Genomic DNA, 19,881 nt, shown 5'->3' on the forward strand with positions numbered 1-19,881 from the left:
GGCCCCGGCCCAGCCGCCTCCCCAAAGCCAGATTCAAAGTGTATTAAAACCAGCGCTGTGAGCAATGTAGCGCTCGGAATTGGGCGCGGACTGCCGAAGCCATCTTCTGCCTCTTCTTCCAACCCGTTGCCTAATAAAACCTGTGTAACGCACAGGTTGCCGCAACGCTTGGTGGAGAAGTTACTTTACTTCCCAAGAAGTCAGGAGTTTGAGGTTGTTTTCCTAAAAAGCTTTCAAATTCTATTTTGGTAATAAAAAAACCTGTCTGAAGTAACTGATTTATATCAAAAAAGTCATTACTGTTTCTTACTGCACAGATGTTAACTTTCCCTTAACTATACTACACATAATATACATTATTGAAAAATAATTGCTACAAGGGAGAACACACCAATAAACACCACAACTGTATCCCAAGCTCAAAGATCTGCTGGAAAGATGAGGGCACCTGCGGTGGACACACGTTTCGCGCCGTTAATAAAACACAGCAGTGTCCCTTACCGTGCCACTCATGATTCATGACATTTCTCTCTAACCAAGATGAAATAAACTGAAAGCTTCATAAATAACAGTTCAGATCTGGAGCTGCAGTAATTTCTCTGTCATAAGGAAGTATTAGCAACCTTAATCTTAGGTAAGTGATTTATTTTCTTCATCGATAATGCCATCATCATTTCAATATTTTGTTTTCAAACTTCAGCAGTCACAACCACAGATGGGAAAGCGGAGTTGAACGATGGGAAACATTCACTTCAGGACAGGTGATCCTACACTTACAGAAGACGTCAGGAACTGAAGCACAAATCCCTAAAACCAGGTACAACAGAGCCTGGTTAGCTCTCATCCCACTACCTTGGGAAGATGCTTTATTGCTCAGAGCATGAAACAATGAGCGGGGTTCCTTGCAATGTGGTGAGGGTTAAAGAGCTGTTCAACATTATACACACCTATTTTAAAAGTGAGTAACTTATCCACCAGTTTATTTGCTGTGCATCGTAACTAATTCCATACAAAGATGTTGTCTTTCCAAGCAGCAAAGACAGCATGTCAGTTTTAGAATAAAGGAGCTTGCAGGAACGCATAAAAAAGCTCAGACATGTTCTGTTAAGGATCATTCACTCCCTCCACTGCAACAGGAATACCTGGCAAAACGTCATCTGGCAAATAATAATAATTTAAAAAGAAATCTAGATGGCAAAATCTCACTGAAATGGGATTAAGGAATCTCAAACAGTTGTAGAAAACCAGAAGACTAATTGAAAAAGTAAATCTTCATTTTTCCGATTTGAAAAGTAAAGTTATCTTGCCCATTATTATCTACAGTATCATACAAATTCTTCCATAAAATGATCACAGTAGTAGCTACAATCAGGTTTAGCCACCCCACAGCGTTGCCTTTACTACGCTTTAAAAAGCAGGGCAGTAATTCTCACAGCAAGATGCTCCTAAGGGAAGTAGCAGCCACTGCCCACTCAGGTTTACTGGAATACGACTGAAGAATATACACCCGACTTTACACTGAATTTTTCACTCAAGCATTTAAAGAAATCACACCACCTAGAGGCAATGTGCCATTCTGCCTCTTGCAAAACCATTACTGAAGGATGAAATTGGATAAGGGTAGGAACACTGTAATTTAAACCAAATCATAGCAAGTATCAGCCTCAGTTCAAAGATCTCATTCATGGTTCTCAGAGTCAAGACAGTACATTGATTATGTTACTAACACAAGGAAAGAGCAGCCCATACTGAGAAGGAAGAAATGACAAGGCATCTTGTTAATTATAATTAGGACGACACCACCGTGAGATTCCAGTTACATATGTATAGCAAATATCTTACACCTGGGGGAAGATTATCCAAACAAAGTATATTCGAGGGAAATAAAAGACAGAGCGGCTGGTATGGGTGAGAAAACCCTAGAGGGTAAAGCTCTGCAAACACAGGCACGCCCTCCCCTCTGCCTGCCTCATCTGTGTGGCAGCTGTAGGAACAGCATCCCCCATATAACCAAGAAAAACCAAGTTCATCTCATTACAGTTCCAGCAGAACCTCCTGGTGCAGCTTATGCAAACATCACATAATGCAACCGATTTAAAAGCTCAGGGAAACGGTACCTCAGGAATATCAGCTATGAAAGGAAATTAAGTGACAGGAAACCGCAGAAATGAGACTGAGCAATGTGAGCATGGTTCTGTCATTGCCTTTTTTGAGTAACATGCCCCCAAAGGAAGTTATTCAACATGTACATTTTATTGCAAAAACTGAAATACAAGTCAGATGGGTCCTTCAGGACACAGCAGCTTTCTCCAAACATGAGCTAAACAAATGATCCTCATAGCAAAGATCACTGGGACAGACACCTAGAGATCACAGGTCTTCTGGCAGGCTGTGTCAGCAATCTGGAAGTGCAGAAGCTAATGCATTTCGTTTAAGGTGATAAACCACATGGACTTCTGGCAACAGAAGGAGTAAAATCAGGCATCAATTACTGCCATTTTGCAGAAAGTTTAAGTCACTTCAGCTGCAACTGAAACAGCAACTCCTAGCTCCTGCCAGTGCAACAGACTTCCAGTGCTAAGCAAAACAGGCTTCCTACAAACACTGCAGAGCAAATCCAAGTATTTTAGTGCTGCAGCAAGAGCTTGGGCTCACCTGTTTCAGGTTTACAAAAAGGTCCAAGAAATGCCAACAGGCAGTTTTTCTAAACCCTCTGCTCCTTCCCCCTTCCTCAGAGAAAGGCAGGCCTGCCAGAGCCACCACACCACCACCAGCGGTGGTTTGGGGGAGGAAGAACAGAACAAGCACAAGCCTAACAAATTTTTCAGGTGGAGAAGGGGCAGCGGACAAAACTACCAACGCTGAACTCCTGCAGTCTTCACCAGACCCAACTTTTTTTCTCCTGTGAAAGATGTATCCATTTCAGGTTTGTGCTCTCTCCTTCCCAACAAGCCACCTTCAACATATGGGAAGTTCATTTCCCAGAGACTTTGTTCACTAAGGGCAAGGCCATCTCAGGCATCTGAAAGACAAGTACAGGAGAGGGACACAACTAAAGATATGAGAGAGACAGAAATACATCACATGAACTGGCAGGGGTGAAGAGAGGCCACGCTACTTTCCCAAACCTCTGCGGCAGGACCCCGTGAAATACACAGGCAGGAATCCCCAACGATCTCACCAACCAGTTGCCAAACTAGTTTGAGTCGAAAGTCCCTGGTCTGCCAGTTAGGAGACAACGCAGGTGTTACACACTTGGGTTATTTCTCACATACCTGAGCAGCTTGTAAGAAATGAGCAGTGTGTAAAATGCTCATCCCCTCACGCATGCACGCACACAGCAGCTGCAGCAGGCGCTTTGTAGAGGGTGCAGCCTACGTTGGTATAGGAGGAGGGGGAATGCGAAGATATACCTTACTTAGGAATGCTCACGCGCTGTGTTAAGTAGTGTGATAATTAAATCGTTAGTCACATTGACAAGTGGGTGGAAGAGGCTGGAAACATCTGATGCCGTTTGCTGCAGGCAATTATAGATTTACCAGTGATGCATCTGTCACACACAAAGATAGGCTCAGACCCAAGGATCTGCAACAGCTCAACTTTAGCCCATTTCCCAGAAGTAAAATGGAACGAAGACACCAGCTCTGCATCTGCAGTGCTGTAAAACAGCCCAGACCCACCGCCAACCTACCGCATGAGAACAACTGTATGATTTCACATAATCAAATATTCATCCAGGCAAGAACTTGCAGAGGCTAATCCTTATCCAAAGATCTGTGAATTTCTCTTCTTGAAATTCTTCCTGATAATACTAACTGGTTATGTAGCACTTATGTGCCCCCAGTCCTGTTACGTGGCATACCTCACTTGGCTACTACATGACAAAAGGCTCGCAGGCTCAGCAGAGATCTGACAACAGTTCGGTAAATACCTAACCACTCTCTTCAGTAAGCATCTGCCACTCACATAGAACCAAGTCATCTTTGCAACAATTTAAAACTTCCTCTAAAGCACAAAACTGAAAGTAATTCCATTTGTCTTAGTAAACTCCATTTTACATGGGAGCTGACAGTGAAAAACTGGATATTGTACTCTAGAGCACCAGCCCTGTTTCACTATCAGCCTCAAAATTCCTCCGCACAGAGGGATATAACTAGGAGGGGGGGGGGGAAGAGAAAGGCAACAAATGGTAACCTGTATTAGAGACACCTTGCTTGCTGTGCTGGTCCCACTCCGCAGAGAAGCCCATGCAGCCGGTACCTTTCCCCGAGTCTGGAATTCTCAAATTCTTTAGAAATTAACTGTTGCTAGAGAAACCCAAAGCCTTGCGGGGGGTCTGTGTACTTGCCGCTTCCTGCCACAGGTCAGCTTGCAGGGAACAGCAGTCAGTAGGAACGTGCACAAAGAGGAGAAGACTCACACGGACAACTGAGGTGGGTTGTTTTTCCCCAAAGAAATTTTATTTGACAAAGTTGACAAAAATCCCCCAACCAGTCATTACAGGTAAATCCACACCAGCCCCCCACACCTGCTCCCCAGTAACCATACCAGTACAGTGAAGATCAAAACGCAACACCAGAATGATGATAGTGTAACAGTCACCTGGGGAACTTAAGGCCTCGCCACCATTTTTAAGATAAAGATATCTTTGTACTCAGATAAGGACGGGGAGAGGATATCAAAACAGACAAGACTGGAAAAGCCCCTTTCTTGTACTGTCTTTTCAAGTTATATAAAAACAAAAGCAAAACCTTAACAGATCTACAGGCTTCAAACTGTAGGACCTAAAACTACCTTCAAATGACTTCTGTAATTCAGTCCTGTGGCATCACTGCTGTTCTGCACTGTAACAGCTTTCAAAAACGTACAAGGATAAAATGGATGCAAGGGCAGAGGAGTAGACTTGGGTTCTTAATATGGCTTTATCAAAAAAGAAACAAATTAAAAGCAATCGAAGCACTTGCCAGTGGAACTAACAACTCCAGGAACTTGGCAATGGCAAAGGGGAGGCAAAGTACTAATGTATTTAGATGACAGGAGGTCATCTTTTCATCCTCTTTCCTATTGCCTCATGCTGGACAACCGTTTCCTTCCCAGCAGTAGATCAGATTCAGGTCAGAAATTATAAAACCATGCTTTTTTCAAAATGGTAGCCCAGGCCCAGGGCCATGACAACCCCTTCCCTAGCCAGAAGTGTCTAGGCACATGACACCAGAATGCTCTGCTGCTGAACCATTTGCTCTGAAGGAATGCAGAGAAGGTGAAAGAATTTTAATCACTGCCTAAAAACTGCAGCAGGTAAGTCCAGAAGTTAACCTGCCTGTTTTTTCCCAGCCTGGCTTATTTAACATCATGACATCTGGATGGCTGAGAAATGACAAGAAGCTGCTTGCTCTCTCTCTAGTACTGCATAGGAGAACAATTCTGTTGAGGGCACAGTTCAGACTCCCCCCAGATGTAGAATTAGCCTATTCCTACCCTGTACTGCTTTTTTGAGTTCATCCACATTCTTCCAACTCCTCTGCCAATCTGCAAAGCACCCTTGCACCCTCAGACCTCAATGCAGGGTACAGGCCCTCGTGCTTCACATGAGCAGCAGCCCACCTTGCTTTGGGGTCTAGAAAGTGATATTAAGCCAGCTGCCTGCCGAATAAACGCTACACTGTTAGATGAGAAAAGTCTCCTGCTCAATGTAAGACCAAGTTTCCTAGCATAACCTGCTCCTATTTGCTCTGTGACTGTATCTGACTGAGGCCTCCTGTCTGCACAAAAGGCCGTCCCTGACCAAGGCTTTCAGGAAAGCTGCTGCATCATTTCAGAACAAGAGAGGCAAATCCAAGACAAACACGTGGAGCAAGGGCGGGACCCAAGGCTGGACAGCTTATTTGAGCAAAGAAGACTTCTCCTTTCCAAGCTCAAACATGTTCCCAAGTCCTCCTTCCAAGGCTCCCCTTCCTCCAGGCTGAACCACCGTACGCCCAAGTGCCCTGACCTGTCAGCACAAAGACACCAGCTCCCACAGGGAGAAACACAGAGGTCCACAACAGGGACCAAACCTTGGACCTCCCTCTATCCTCAGGCCCTGCTGGAATGATGAATCCTATTGCTTTGCACTCACCTCCATTTGCTTGAGGCTTAGATCCCAGCTGGTCAGAACAGGGAATCCCCTGCCCTGCCCCGGTGCTAGCTGCATGGCACCTAAAGAGCTCAGCAGGGTCAAGTGGCTCAGAGTAACACTACAGTCACAGGCAGATGGGAGACATCATCAAGCCAAGATTATAAAAGGAGAACAGACAGCGCAAAAACTTGCTGCAGCTGTCATGGAAACATCTTTTTTTTATTTAATCGCTGCCCCAGGAATCCCCAAACCCATCACAACCTCCCCCACCCTCAGCATCCAACAAGATTTCAGAAGTCCCCCGTTGCCTCCAATGTTTAGGCTCCCCTCCCCCTTTAGGGTCCAAGTATCTGCAGAAAAGCTCCAGTCAGTGGGTATCATCTGTGAGATGGCTCCAGGGGGCCATGGCTGGATCCCAGCGATGTCCAGCTGGGTCTGAGAGGCAGGGGGAGGAGGACTTGCTCCTTTACTCAATCAGTTTCTTGGCCTTGAAGAAGCGACGCAGGTAGAAAACCTGCCAGGTGGCCAGTCCAATGAGACAGCACATGGAGAAAATGCTGAAGTACAGAACCCGGGTGTTTGTCGACTCTGAAACAGACAACAAACCATTGCACGGGAGTCTGACATCACAGGATGTGCCTCAGGAGGGCAAAGTTCCCAGGATTTTCTCTCCCCACCCGTATGAAACTTCAGAGGCAAGATATCATATAGCATGAAGGCAAGGACACCCAAGCACCAGCAGTACTTGAGAATAAAAGCAGAGGGAACAACGAGAAGGATGAGAGGGAACAAGGCGAAACTGTGGTTAATAGGCAACATTAAATGGTACAGAGTAATTCACATTGGGAATGGAGACAGAAAGAAATGATTTCTAGAAATGGGACACAGAAGACCCAGTGACTGCTTCAGAAGGAGAGAAATACCAGCAGGTTTCCCTTACTAGGAACAGAACAGGCAGAGACCACTATAATTGCTTGATCTCCAAATGCTGTCCTAATAACACATTCAGCAGAAGTAAGGGGTCTTAGAGCTCCATCCCTCTGAAGGAGCACACAGTCTCTTACCATTTGTGTCCCTCATCTCCTCTTCTCGTTTCTTCATATAGGCAAAGTCGTTAACAATGGACTCTGAAAGATCTTCCAGGCGCCTCAATTCTACTTCCAGAGGCTTCAGCTTCTCCACTTTAGCAATCTAGAAAACAGAAGAGCGAGGCAATCACTGAGCCAAAACCAAAAGCTCCCACATGGACTTTTACTGCCAGTTTGAACCACTCCTTCTCACATACTACAGATCTGGGGCATCCTTCCCCTAGGGAAACACCTCTATGAACCAGAAACTACCGTTGCATAAAACACTATCTCTTCTCCCACCTGTTCTCTGAAACACACTTTCCTACTACCCCTCCTACACAATGGAGGAGCACAGTATGCATACAAGCACACTTCTTCCTTATTCGGCCTAATGTTAGCTTATTCACAGTTGGCTTCTGAGGAGTGGGTAGAAGAACTTGCCACATGACTAAACCTCCAGTGAACAGAAGTCACAGACTGAACTACAGGTGACTAACTTACATACGCATACGATATTGTTCTATAGGCACACAAAATATTAGCACCAAGACTCACTTTGCTAACTGTTGCCGCATGCCCCAGAAAGCACAGACAGCCTGATTCCCAGCAGTAGTGATCACACCCACAAGAGCTCAGGGCTTTTATCACTTAGACTGATAACCTGAAGGGCAGCGTACGCTCTTGGTAGGGACCGCACAGCTACAAAGTGCTCCATCTGCCTCAAGCCACTAGGTGACGCTGCTGGAATACTTACGGGAACGGCTGCCTTTGAGCCAGTTTGAAAGAAAAATACACTTCCCTTATAAAAGGTGGTTTTATAGGACATCATTTTTGTGCAGAACATGCCACCCACAGTCCTACAAGTCACAGACTTGTATCCAAAAAGAAAAATCCACAGGAAATTCAATTAGAAAGCACAGTCCACAACAGAAACTATTTAAAGTTGAGTGTGTAAACATGTGTCCCTGCCCCAGTCCTGGCTGTAACCTGACTACACATTATGTAAAATTTGTGACACAAGGACATTACTCAAAAGAAGCTAACTGCAATTCCTGCCACTGCTACAGGGTAGGGTTTGGGTAACTCTGGTTCTTGCGTAGAATTTGTCACTATTACCAACGAGTGACAGGCCCCCACCATGAAGGCCAGATGCCCTGTCCCTGAATAATGCATCAGAAGAAAGATGCGCTACAGAAAACTACAGAAAACACATGGAGCACCTGCAGCTCACCACCGGTCTCACCACCACACAGGATTACTCAGACATAAGCCGCAGGACAGCATCCCTCAGTGGTCCAGGTGCTGACAGGCAGGCAACAGGGCACCCAGGGTGCAGGCATCCCCAAAACACTGCTTCCAGAGGCAGCTGCCTGGGCATCAGAGACCATCTGAAGAGATGCTCGTGACCAGGCCAGTGCTAGCTAATCAGCCATTTCACCGAAAGGTCTTCCCATGACACACGTATCCTGGCAAGCAGCAGGCCCTCAAGCAGTCATCTGAGGATTTTTATGCTGAGGTGAGCTGTATATTACAGCTCTGCCAGCACAGCAGTGTCAATTCAGAGTACATTTGTGAGGAGGAGTAGGAAATGGGAGGTTAAACCCCTCCCACTTTCTAGCCAATAGGTTGTACTGACAAAACCCTGTGGCCTGGACACATACCTGCCAGCAGAGATTTGCTGAAAAACTGGCCCCAGTATAAGTGTGCCCATGGCCCAGATTCTGCTGACACAGATAGAGCAGCAGGTCTGTAACACACACAAGGTCTCAGGCATCTGTACTGACAAGCTAACCCTGCATTGACCAGCTCCATTATCCTCCTAGAGGGCACTTTTCCTCATTCACAGAGGGCTACAAAGGTTCCACTGAGAAAAAACAAGGCTTGTCTGCTCCATCCTGCATCCCTTCAGCTGTTCTTAATAGGTGTAGCTAGAAACATGTGATAGCTACTTTCAGTCCTGCATGTACCCCGAGACGCACATCCTGGAACCTCTTTCATCCTTAGTGAAGCCAATATGCACAGCTGCTCCAAGGGATTTTGTAAAAAGCCCACCAAGCATCTGTGATGGTGGAACACCATCATCCTAGAATGAACATCTGGACCACCAGAACAACTGAAACAACAACTCCACTGAACTTCTCAGGGGCCACACAAAGATTCATCAAAGCCTAACTTTCTTCCTAGCATAGAAAGAGACACACTATAGCCAAGAATTGGCAAGGAGTAGCTGATCTGGAAAGGAACCCAGATCACCAAGCCCTCTTGGTGACCCCTGAAAAGTCTTTTCACTTTTCCCTACCTTCACTGAATGGAGAAAGTTATTCCTCCCTACCCCAGAGAACTAAGGTATGACACTGCCACACAGTTTGGTTTTCTAACCCAGCTCATTCTCCCATTTGCTTTGCTCCAAGAATGTCTGGATCTATGAAAGCTTATGAAGCTGGACTTGGGACATCACCCCTCCTCTCACTGCATATATCCATGCACAAGCAGGACAGTATCAGTGAGCCTTGTTCAACTCCCTGCATCAAGTCTCCTTGCAGCAGTTCAACAAGAACAACTGGGGGAAGACAGGTCACTGGTACCTTACAACAGATGAACATCACAAGCAAAAGGCTCAAAAAGGCAGCAATTCCAGGAGAGAAACCTGAGCAACAGTCCTCCCCTCTGAGGCCTTACAGCAACCTGTCAAGTCAAAACCCACAAATACTACAGCAACCTGGGGAGAGGACAAAAAAAAGAAAACACACTGCAAAGCAGTGTGGCTAAACATCCGTAGCAGCTATACAAACAGTAAACCAGTTTGAGTCCTTTACAGACACACTGCTCAAGAAGGCTCAACACAGTCTACTACCTTGAGAGGTCCTCGCAAGTCCAGGATGCTTGCCAGCACTGCCAAGATCTGCATTTGGTATCAGGTGGGACTGCAAGTCTAAATTCTTCTTATCCCGTGTTTGTCCATGGACCTTTTCCTTTGATCTAACTACATTGACGAGCATAATGGATACTTATTTTTATTCCAAGACAGTTTTATCAGTACAACCAGTGAATACCTAGATAGATGGGCATAAGAGAACCTCTCTGCCTAGGGACAATGCTTCTAAGTAGCACTACAGTAATGTAACTTGGAGTACGCTGCAGGACTGTATTCAAAGAGATTCTGTAAATGTAGTCACCATAATACTCCCAGTTACGCTCTCAGGGGTCATCCCATAAGATTTCAACATCTTGTAATCCTTCAGTAGCTGATTGCCAGACAGCTGGCCCAATGATTGCTCTGCTCTTCTCTGACCCCAAGCACTTTTTTATTCTCCATGTAGGATGTGCTCTAGACTGACTTAAGCCATGCAGGACCAGCTAGCCCAAAGCTCAAAAGGATATAAAAACTCCAGCATGCTCCTCTCAGAAATTTGTTCGTTTTCTAACTGGCACCATACACAGCCTCCTCTGCTACCCACTCTCCTCCCTAAGGCATCTCCCACACTGCTGTGCGCAGTGGACACAGCAATCATTTGCAGGAACCTTTCTTCACCAACAACTTTCATTTTCTCAGGCACAGGCTCTGTGCTGGGGGCTGACTGACCCCAAATTCTAGTGAGCCAAAAGCATAGTAGCAGACATCAAAATTCAGCATCCAACCAGTCAGGACTGTCCCAGCCACAAAGCAACTGCTATTCCACACAGCTGGCTCTTGGGTCTAAGAAAGTTATGTCCTCCTAAGATGGAAACGTTTAGGCTTTATGCCTGTTCGCAATGTCATGCCTTCAAACCAAATACCCATTTCACACCAGCTACTACTCTGCCAAACACCTTTACATTGATACACTGCTGGTTCTTACAAATGCACAAGTGCCATTTCAGGGCTGTTGAGCCAGTACATCTTACAGTCAGGAAGGCAAGAACAGTAACAATGCAACTTGACCTTTAGGAGGATCTGATATTAACCTAAAATGCCCTCCACTGCTGGGGCTGGAGAAACTTCACATTTCAGTCTCGTTGCCTCTAATACCTATGCCCAGAAGCCGGGTCATGCTGTCCCAGCAAAGAAATTCACACATTAGGCTCCAGTTCCCAGAGTACAGAATTAATTTTAGTTGATGTTTGTCTTTTTTTTGCTCCCTTAACACACGCGGCTTCACTGGAATTGTAGGTTGCAGACAGGCTTTCATCACCGCTGGGAAAATAGCTTCCCATCATGAGCCCCAGATCTACAAATGGCATCACGTGAGTGCCGGGAAAGGGGAGCCTGCAGTGCAGGCAGCCAGGGGACATACCTCCTCGTAGTTCTTTGCTTCAACTCCATGCTTCATATCCAGAATCACGAGCTGGTCCGGCATCCTCCCTGTTCCTGGAAGCATAATGAAAGGATTCATTGTGTGAAACGTTCAGCCTGCCAGGAAATCACCAGCTCTCCCCACCACTGAGGAAGAACTCACAAAATCCCTCCCCTCCCTCCATGTCTGCAGCTAACTGCGGAGGCAGCACAGTCCAGCCTAAAAATACAGAGACTTTACAATAAATCCTGGCTGAAGGAGAGCCTCCCAAAGATAATGAGAACAAGCTGTAACTAAAAGCGCTAAGTGTGTGTAGGATGCAAATCACTGTAAAAACTGCAGAGGATTAGAAGATGAATACCAGCTGCTATAAGACAGCCTGGTGAAAGACAAGTCACCAGAGGGACAAATATTCAACTGGGAAGCCCAAGTTCCTCCTAGCAGGAAGTGCACCGGCAATTTGTCAAGGTTACTGGGGTTGTATATGATTTTACATTCAAAGGAGCAGAAGGTAAACTGCTCTAATTGAGGAATATGGCATATGGGGACTACTGATCCTTGCATGCTGCACTATCTGCAGAAATGAAGGCAATCCCTTTACTAACATATTTTTTCAGGGAAAGAACAGTTCAGATGTCCGAGACCCACACTGCTAATGCAAACCCCAAGATGGCAAGAGGCTTCTGAAGCCAGGAAAACACCACTTCAGAGAACTGCCAGCTAGAGCCACACAAGTAGGATAAGGCTGCAGTCAACAGCACACTAGGTATCTTTTAAGGCTATAGCCCCCAAGCTAGGGACACTTACGGCTAATAGCTTCTTTTAACTGCTACAAACTGTCACATCTGAGAATATTCACAAGAGGGGAAAAAAAAAAATATAGGATAGGCATGTAAGATACCCTGAAGAATGCAGCACATCAGCTGACCCGAGTATCATATTCCACTGTACCACCCACCAAGAAAATGTCTGTACATAACACATGCCCAAATCCCAGCACATTGGGGCATACAGTTGTCCTCAGCTGGCTGCCAGCAAAACACAAGGTCTGAATTCACTTATACTATGAATTTCAGAGTCTTTATCCAGGAGCATATCCAATACTCACACTTTGCCTTAGGAGGCTGCCAGGTGGATGTTCCCTCAGTCCACAAACAAATTCAATGTAAAGGTTACACTGGGTCACTCCAGTCGGAGCTAGGAGGGTACTCCAGATCTTCAATACAACATCCTCAAATTTTCTCTCTACCCACTGAACAGCTCTTCAACACCAGAGTAGAATTACCTCCACCTTCTACTGTTAGCAGAACATGGAATAACCTACTGACAAGATGGTCCGTATCAACTACAAACTGTTTCTTCAATTTCCTGAGGGATACAGAAGCTCAAAATTCAAACCCAGCTATGTAAGAGCCCAATGGATAAATTAGGATTAGGATGGAATTTCTGGTTATCTTATAGAAGACCAGTTACTGTAAAAACAAACTAAAATCCCAGCACTGCTGTTTTACAAACAGGCTGTATACAACCACCCAGTGCTCCTTTCTCCAACCACAAGTTTTGATCGCTTATGCCATACATATACCAGCATGCTGGGAGACTGGCAGGTAGGACAGCCAACAGTAGCTGCAGAAGAAAATTCAAAGCACACAGTGAGAGGCTTTTTTAACGTTGTTTAAATTACAGCAACTTGGGTGGAGAGCTGGCGCTTCCAGGAAGAGATGAGAAAGATGAAAAGGCCCGTGAACAGAACAGAACTGGAAGGATTTATTTGTCAGGCTGGAAGGGAGAGCTGCCAAGAGGCAGTAGGAAAGCAGAAACCTTAGAGCTGCTGGGTGCAAAGGGATGGAAAGCAGACATTCTGCAAGAGGCTAACGTTATCAGGAACCGGCCTGGAAAAACTCAACCTGCTCTTCTACAAGTTCCCGGAGTCCAAGGTACTAGGCAGCTCCCTTCATGCTCATTAGATCCTCAGTAACTCCCAGCTCCTCCTGCAGCCAGGGCTTGCTGAGTAGATTGGATCAGCAGCGAAGAGAAAAACAGTTAAGTCTCAGAGACCTTGAACTAAACTGATACCTACATCTCCCAGGTGGTCTTCAAGAGGTCATCTCACATGAGCACAGAACTGTTTCCTGGGAGATTAGGGGAGCTCCTAATTTGCAAAGTCAGTGGAAAAACAGGATGGTTGAACTGGATGTTGCAAAATTTTCCTGCAGGAATTCCAGAAAAAATGAGCCATAACACTCTTGAAGTTCAGGAAGAGAAGGATTACAGAAGGAGCAAAGAGGTAAAGACTAGCACGCAGGAAGAGCCCTAGAGGGGAGCATGTAGTGCAGGCCAGGCTGTTCATCTCAGAGATTAGCATACGGTGCGAGAGTAAGTGTGCCTGGGAACAGAGCACTAGTCAGGAAGACGGGACCCTTCCACCTTGGAAGAGGGAAAAAAGCCTGTCATGCAAACACCCACAGCTCCAAGAAGCACCCTAAGAACTCCTCCACTCTGATAAGGTGGACCTTCTAAATAGGATCTCCTTCTCACTTCCTCTTCCTCATTTCTGTGGTTAAGGATTGAGAAACCCCAGTTGCTTAGACCCGTCAGGTCCCAACGGCTCTGGGCTTCCTCTACCAACAGTATTTCTTTCCCAGTACTCCATCAACATCTTCCTTGGCTGCTGCACTACAAGTCCTGACCACTTACTTGATGAGACTGCAGGGAAAAAAAACAACAAACAACCTTTAAGAGAAACATGGGGATAAAACAGCACTTGGTCAGTTCCCCCATTCCCATGCTGACCTTACAGAGGAAACAACGCACTTCTTTGTGACGTGGTTATTTCTTTCACAGTACCTTAACCAAGTCCTGCAGATGATCAAGCCTCACAGTGCCACCTCCCTTACTTTAACACTTCCTCACTTTCCAGCACAGGCATGGGAAATCTGGAAATACCATGCAGCATTTCTCTTTAGCAAGGAATTTGGGGCACCTGGGTCCAAAAAGAAACTGGCAGCTTGGAGGCCCCTAAAGAGAAGGCCTCCAGAAGAGGATCCAGCTGCTCAACTGAACAGCTCTAGATTTTGGCACCTCAATGCCCCACTGGTCATCAGGTAGAATCTCCTATTTAGAAATATTTTATCCTCATCAGTACTAAAAGCTTTAAAACAAACTTGCAACAATACAAGGGAGCCAGGGAATAAACATTTGCTACAATCAAAAGAGCTATAAGGGGCTCAGTCTAGGCAAGAAACCTCTGGTCACAAGCACTGAAATAAAAGTCTAGACACAACTAAAGAAAGAAGCCTTTCCCACTTCAGTGTGTGATCACATGGAAGCTATGAAAGGATTTGTGGGACTATCTGGAGACTTCCCAAATACCCAGGTGTTGGACATTAAATTACATGAGTGACTCCCAGATGAGTCACTAGTGCCTGCATGTCTTGATGTGTTAAGGAGCATTTGGAAGCCCTACCTTTGGAGTGAAATAAAAGCAAAATCCTGAGCATTTGGGGTCATTGTCTTATCTGTAAAATACTACAGAAGAGGTGTTACAAGCCAGATCCTTCCCAATCCCAGCAAAGAAGATAGGCTTCTCTTTCTGGAAAGTTCTCTTCAACTTGCAAACTATTTGCATCTTATACGTGGAGCATAACAGCAAAACAGAGGCTGCCTTTCAACAGATATGAGGAATGCTGCTAGTGACTGCTCTGTGAAATGCTCTGGGATCTTTTAGGATAAGACCTAAGAACAATCAGGTCCAGGGAGCAGAACTCTGACAGCAACCATAAAAAGATGTGAGCACCTACGAACTTGCATGCGCTCACACCACCACAAACAAGACTGGAGCCCACGTATTGGCTGTTTTCAGCACATTTGTCCTGAAGTTGAGCCCAGACACTCAAAGCAGCACATGCGTCACACTCACAGGAAACGAGCCTCAGCACTCGTTAGGCAACCATCCCTGCAGCACAAATGCAAGGCTGACGTCCCGCTCATTTCCCCTTCCCTTTATTGACCACTTAGAGAGCAGTTGCGGGTGCAAACCAAGGCCACATTCTCTATACACACACACATCCCAACCCCAGAAAACGGTTGCTAACCTAATGCAGGATTGCTGCCAAGTACACAGTGTGGAGACATCACGTTCCACCAAATGGGGAGAGATGGTCAGCTGAGGAGAAAGACAGGGTTCTGGAAATGATGGCATCCTGCTCTGTCCTGGCTCAACTGCAAGATGGGGAGAAGCATAAAAAGGGGCAAAAGAGGTATGGTTTGCTCCCCAGTACTGCCACTCATTGCAACTGTGGTGACCTCTGCGGGAGGAACACGATTCCCCTTTCAGAGGAAACCCAAGTGCTCTACACGACAGCCACAGAGGATTACTTAACTTCAAATGTAACACTGACAGTAGATATTCTGCAGTGAGACTGCCCACAACCTCCTGAAGATCAGCTTTAGAAGTCAGTGTTCTGCGGACCACACTCAGGATCACTTTACCCGTACCCCTAATTCACACAGCTACATGAACTTGCTCGGAAGCTAGAAGCAGCCAACAGAACTTTCACTTCACTTACCCACAGGAAGCTTGCTCTCAAAACAGGCCTCAAACATATCATAGTCTTCAGTGGTGAAGGCAAACTTGCCCTTAGTGGCATCCTCCTTGGCATACAGGATGTGCCCAGCTGAGTCAGTTATCTGTAAAAGAGACAATGAGGGTGAGGAACGCAGTGCCTCGCTGCAACGGGCTCACACTGCCTGTGCTACGCAGGAAGAGTTCTTGTAGCACCCCTTTGGAGCTGCTGCATTCTCCTTTCAACAGTTTCCCCCCTTCCTCACAACTATATCAATTCCTCTCTTCCTCTTCCCCACTCCAGGAGCTGACAAAGTCAGAGTACCTCTAAGGTAATTATTGACTCTTAGATTAAACAAAAAAAGAACCCCACCAAAAAACAATCAACCAACCAAGCAACCCACCCCAAAACCACACCAATTCCTCTTCCTCCTATAACCTCTGAACAGAGACTACATTTAGGAACTCTAGCTGAACCAAACCGTTATTCATCATCTTCTTTTTGCAACCAAAATTCATAAATTCCCATAGTAACAGAGATACGGAGAAGCCTTATGGGACAAAAAAGACTCATTCCCCAGAAGATGAAATGGAGAACGGCACATCTATTCCTCTAGAAATGAACCATCGATGTGGCCCTGAGTTATACAAGGTTTGGGTGCCAAGATCCATAAAAGTGGGCACTTCAGAGGACAATTCAGACTACACAGACAGAATAATGACTGCTTTGCACTAAGTCTGTGAAATTACTAAGAATAGGCAAAAACTGTACAAGGTCTACAAAAATGCTTCAACAAAGAGTAAAAAAAAAAAAGGACACACATTTCATGACGCAGACTTGAGAATCATTGTGCTCAATTAAAGGCTCCATCCAGTTGAAATATTCTGACCATGGAGAGGGGTGAAAAAAACAATACTGCATGAAAATCAACAGTGTGTGTTCCACTGGAATGCCTCCCAGTTTCCCTCAACTCTATCCTTCAACAGGTATGTCTGAAAAAGCATGGGTGCTAAAGTTACTAGGGTTCTTTGAAAGTCTTAGAGGTGAAGCAACTAAAAAGCTTGGGAATAATTTTAAAGGTATGTAAGACAGAAGTACACAAAATAATTTGTGGTATGGAGAAGGTAAGTCAGACATTGTCCTTTACTCCGTCTTACAACAGAAGAACAGCCTCATTTCCCTGTACAAAAGCTGTACAAAAGGGCTATGTACCCAAAACTATTCTAAGGAAACACTCTTTCTTCCTATTAGAACACCTGATTAACTGCCTGCCACAGGATACCACTGATGCCGGCAGCCTGCTGGACTCAGAACAGGTGTGGACCTTCACATGTATAGTGAGAGTTGCTGCATTAGGCAGGAAAAATAGTAAAGTATATACACCCTCATGCCTCAGGGTATAAACCATAGCAGGCAAGACTTTAGGAACAAGCTTCCTCTACATACAGATTATCCCGTAATTGTCTGTTACGGGATTTGTTGTAGCTTCCCCTGTACCATATGGTATTTGTCAGTGTCCAAGAACAGAGGAGCACTGCTCTCCCGTGCTGCAGTTCCTGCTCGGAGCTCTACCTGTATTCAAGTGGCGAGCAGATGAAAGCACGCCTGTGCAGTCAGGCACAGGCAGCTGCGTTGCCACCCCCCTGCCACAAGGCACCAACACAAGCCACCTCCTGTCTGGAGCACCCAGCTCAAGTCAGCAGGCCCCACTGGAGTGCCGGGCTGTCTGCATCTGACCACGCAGACACGGTGTAAAAGCATGCGTTTTGGCCACCATACGGTGCACGCTATTCAACGGAGTGGTCCTGATTAACCAAGACACTAGCCTCATCAGGATGATATCATATAAACTGCACACCAGGTTCTCCATCTCACTAAGTGGTGACAAGAACACAGTAAAGAAAGCTCTCAAATATCCCTATTATTTTGAGCACTACTCCCTTAGGGCTTTGCAGACACCGGAGCTAACCTTTAGCTAGAACATATTACGCGGTTTGATCCATTTTTGCCCTTTGCAGCTCTAGCAATAGCCTGCTCATGAACAGGATTCTGGACAGTAAAAGCTCTGCTATCCGCTTTCATCAAAACTGAATAGCATTACCCAAATCAGCCAAATACACTGCCCATTCAGCCGGGCATGCGGGGGCAGGAGAAGCTGCTAATAGCCCAGCCAGAACGCTTGTGGGGGAGTTGACCTGAAAGGGATTTTTCATGCTATTCTAACGTTATTTACGGTAACGCAATCCCCTACAGACAGGGCATTGTTCGCCCTTGACAAACAGCCCGACAGTTCCCCAAACCGCCAGCCTCGACAATGGGGCAGAGGCACGTGGCTGGGCCCAAGCGAGACCTCGGCCGCCCAGACGCCGCCCCTCAGCAGCCAGCTGGCACAGCCCGCGGATTCCTCCAAAACAGAGGGTGCCACTGTTAGTGCTGGGGTTATCACACACACAAAACTTAGCTCACCCGCAGGAACCAAACTGAGCCCGGCCAGGATTAACTACCAACCTCCCACATTTGGTGGCCTGACCCAGGGGACCGAAGCAAACCATCCAGTGCAGAAGGAGAGAGACCACCTGCAGACATGATGTCCTGAACTAACCTTTCCTACACAGACACAAAGAGAAAGTATGCATCTAGCCATCTTACAATAGGCCCAGCATGTTGGGATGTCACAGCATACCTGAACAATAAGAAGGAAAGCAAGAATTGCATGAACTATTATTTCTCCTTTGTAGCTTTTCAAACGAGTACAGGACTTTTTTTTTTTATTTATTTTTATTTTGCAGTTAGAATAAAATAGAACTTCCATGAGCAGTCCTACCTGGATACCAGCTTCAGCAACAAAGCCAGACTAAGACCCAAGTGTGGGATTCATTGCTTCATCACCTCCCTAGACAAGTCCTCTGTCATAAAAGTGAGTTTTGGAAGAGACTGTGGGGTCAGTTGACCTAAGAGTGGGCAACCAGAGAACCAGGAGGCTTGATCACCAAGCAGTAAGAGACAGATGGGGACATGGCATTCCATCTGAAATACATGCACCTTACCAGGCAAATACTACAGCAACATTTTAAAGCACTAAAGCTGTTTGGCCCTGCCTATACACAGACAAGTCTCCTCTTACAAATGATGTAAGAACTGCAAAACAAGATTTTTAAAAAAGCAAAACTCCAGAAACAGCCTTCTCTAGCCATAACCAAGCACAACAGCCAATAACCCAAGGCCTTCGGGCGTCTGTAGGCAGATGCTGGAAGGGCAACTTCATTTCGGGAGATCTCAAATCCTCACTCAATAACACTGAGTTCAGAGACTCTCGAGCAGACCATCCTGTCTGTTTGTTTGCGTGCTTACTTTCAAAGCCTTTGGGAGCTTAGACAGAAATAAAAGACAGACAGAGACGTGTCACGAACTGACTGCGTAGCAATAGACCTTACTCAGCTAGTTGGGAAATTTGAAGAAAGCCTGGGGAAGGCGGGGTGTGGACAGAATTAAAGTGAAGCTGCTGAAGTTTTAATAGCTGCTTGTCACATAGGTGTATTAGTCACGTATATTCTGCTGACCCTTCCCCTATACCCCCTAAAGATCCTTTAGGATCCTTTTCTTCCCCGTAGGAAACACCTGCTTCCTTAAAATCCACGCGAGCCATGACACAGTAAGATGGGAATGGCCATTTTGTGTACCAAAACCTGGTTTCTAAGCCCCGACCTTGCCCTTTCCCTGCGGCCTGCCGCTCCATCCCGCCGTGCCAGGCCATACGCGGGGAGGGAGCCCTTGGAAAGCCACGTCACCGTAACTCTTTCCTCCTTACACTGTGTCAGCAGCCTTAGGACGGCCTTATCGCAGCGGCCCGGCCC

The 19,881-nt window shown here is 46.0% G+C and overlaps 1 protein-coding gene across 1 annotated transcript in view; it reads right to left on the bottom strand.

The window, feature by feature from the left end:
* Positions 1-4,442: 4,442 nt before the first annotated feature.
* TMED10 (transmembrane p24 trafficking protein 10) overlaps positions 4,443-19,881 on the bottom strand; it is a 33,744-nt gene continuing 18,305 nt past the window's right edge. The window contains exons 3-6 of the mRNA XM_009280920.1: positions 16,031-16,191; positions 11,463-11,536; positions 7,183-7,309; positions 4,443-6,706 (exon numbers count right to left, since the gene is read on the bottom strand). Of these exons, the coding sequence (XP_009279195.1) occupies positions 6,585-6,706; positions 7,183-7,309; positions 11,463-11,536; positions 16,031-16,191 (484 nt within the window). The 3' untranslated portion in view covers positions 4,443-6,584. The remainder of the gene's footprint in view (positions 6,707-7,182; positions 7,310-11,462; positions 11,537-16,030; positions 16,192-19,881) is intronic.

The sequence above is a fragment of the Aptenodytes forsteri genome, unplaced genomic scaffold, assembly GCF_000699145.1.
Source record: "Aptenodytes forsteri isolate BGI_AS27 unplaced genomic scaffold, ASM69914v1 Scaffold193, whole genome shotgun sequence".
Classification (NCBI taxonomy): domain Eukaryota; kingdom Metazoa; phylum Chordata; class Aves; order Sphenisciformes; family Spheniscidae; genus Aptenodytes; species Aptenodytes forsteri.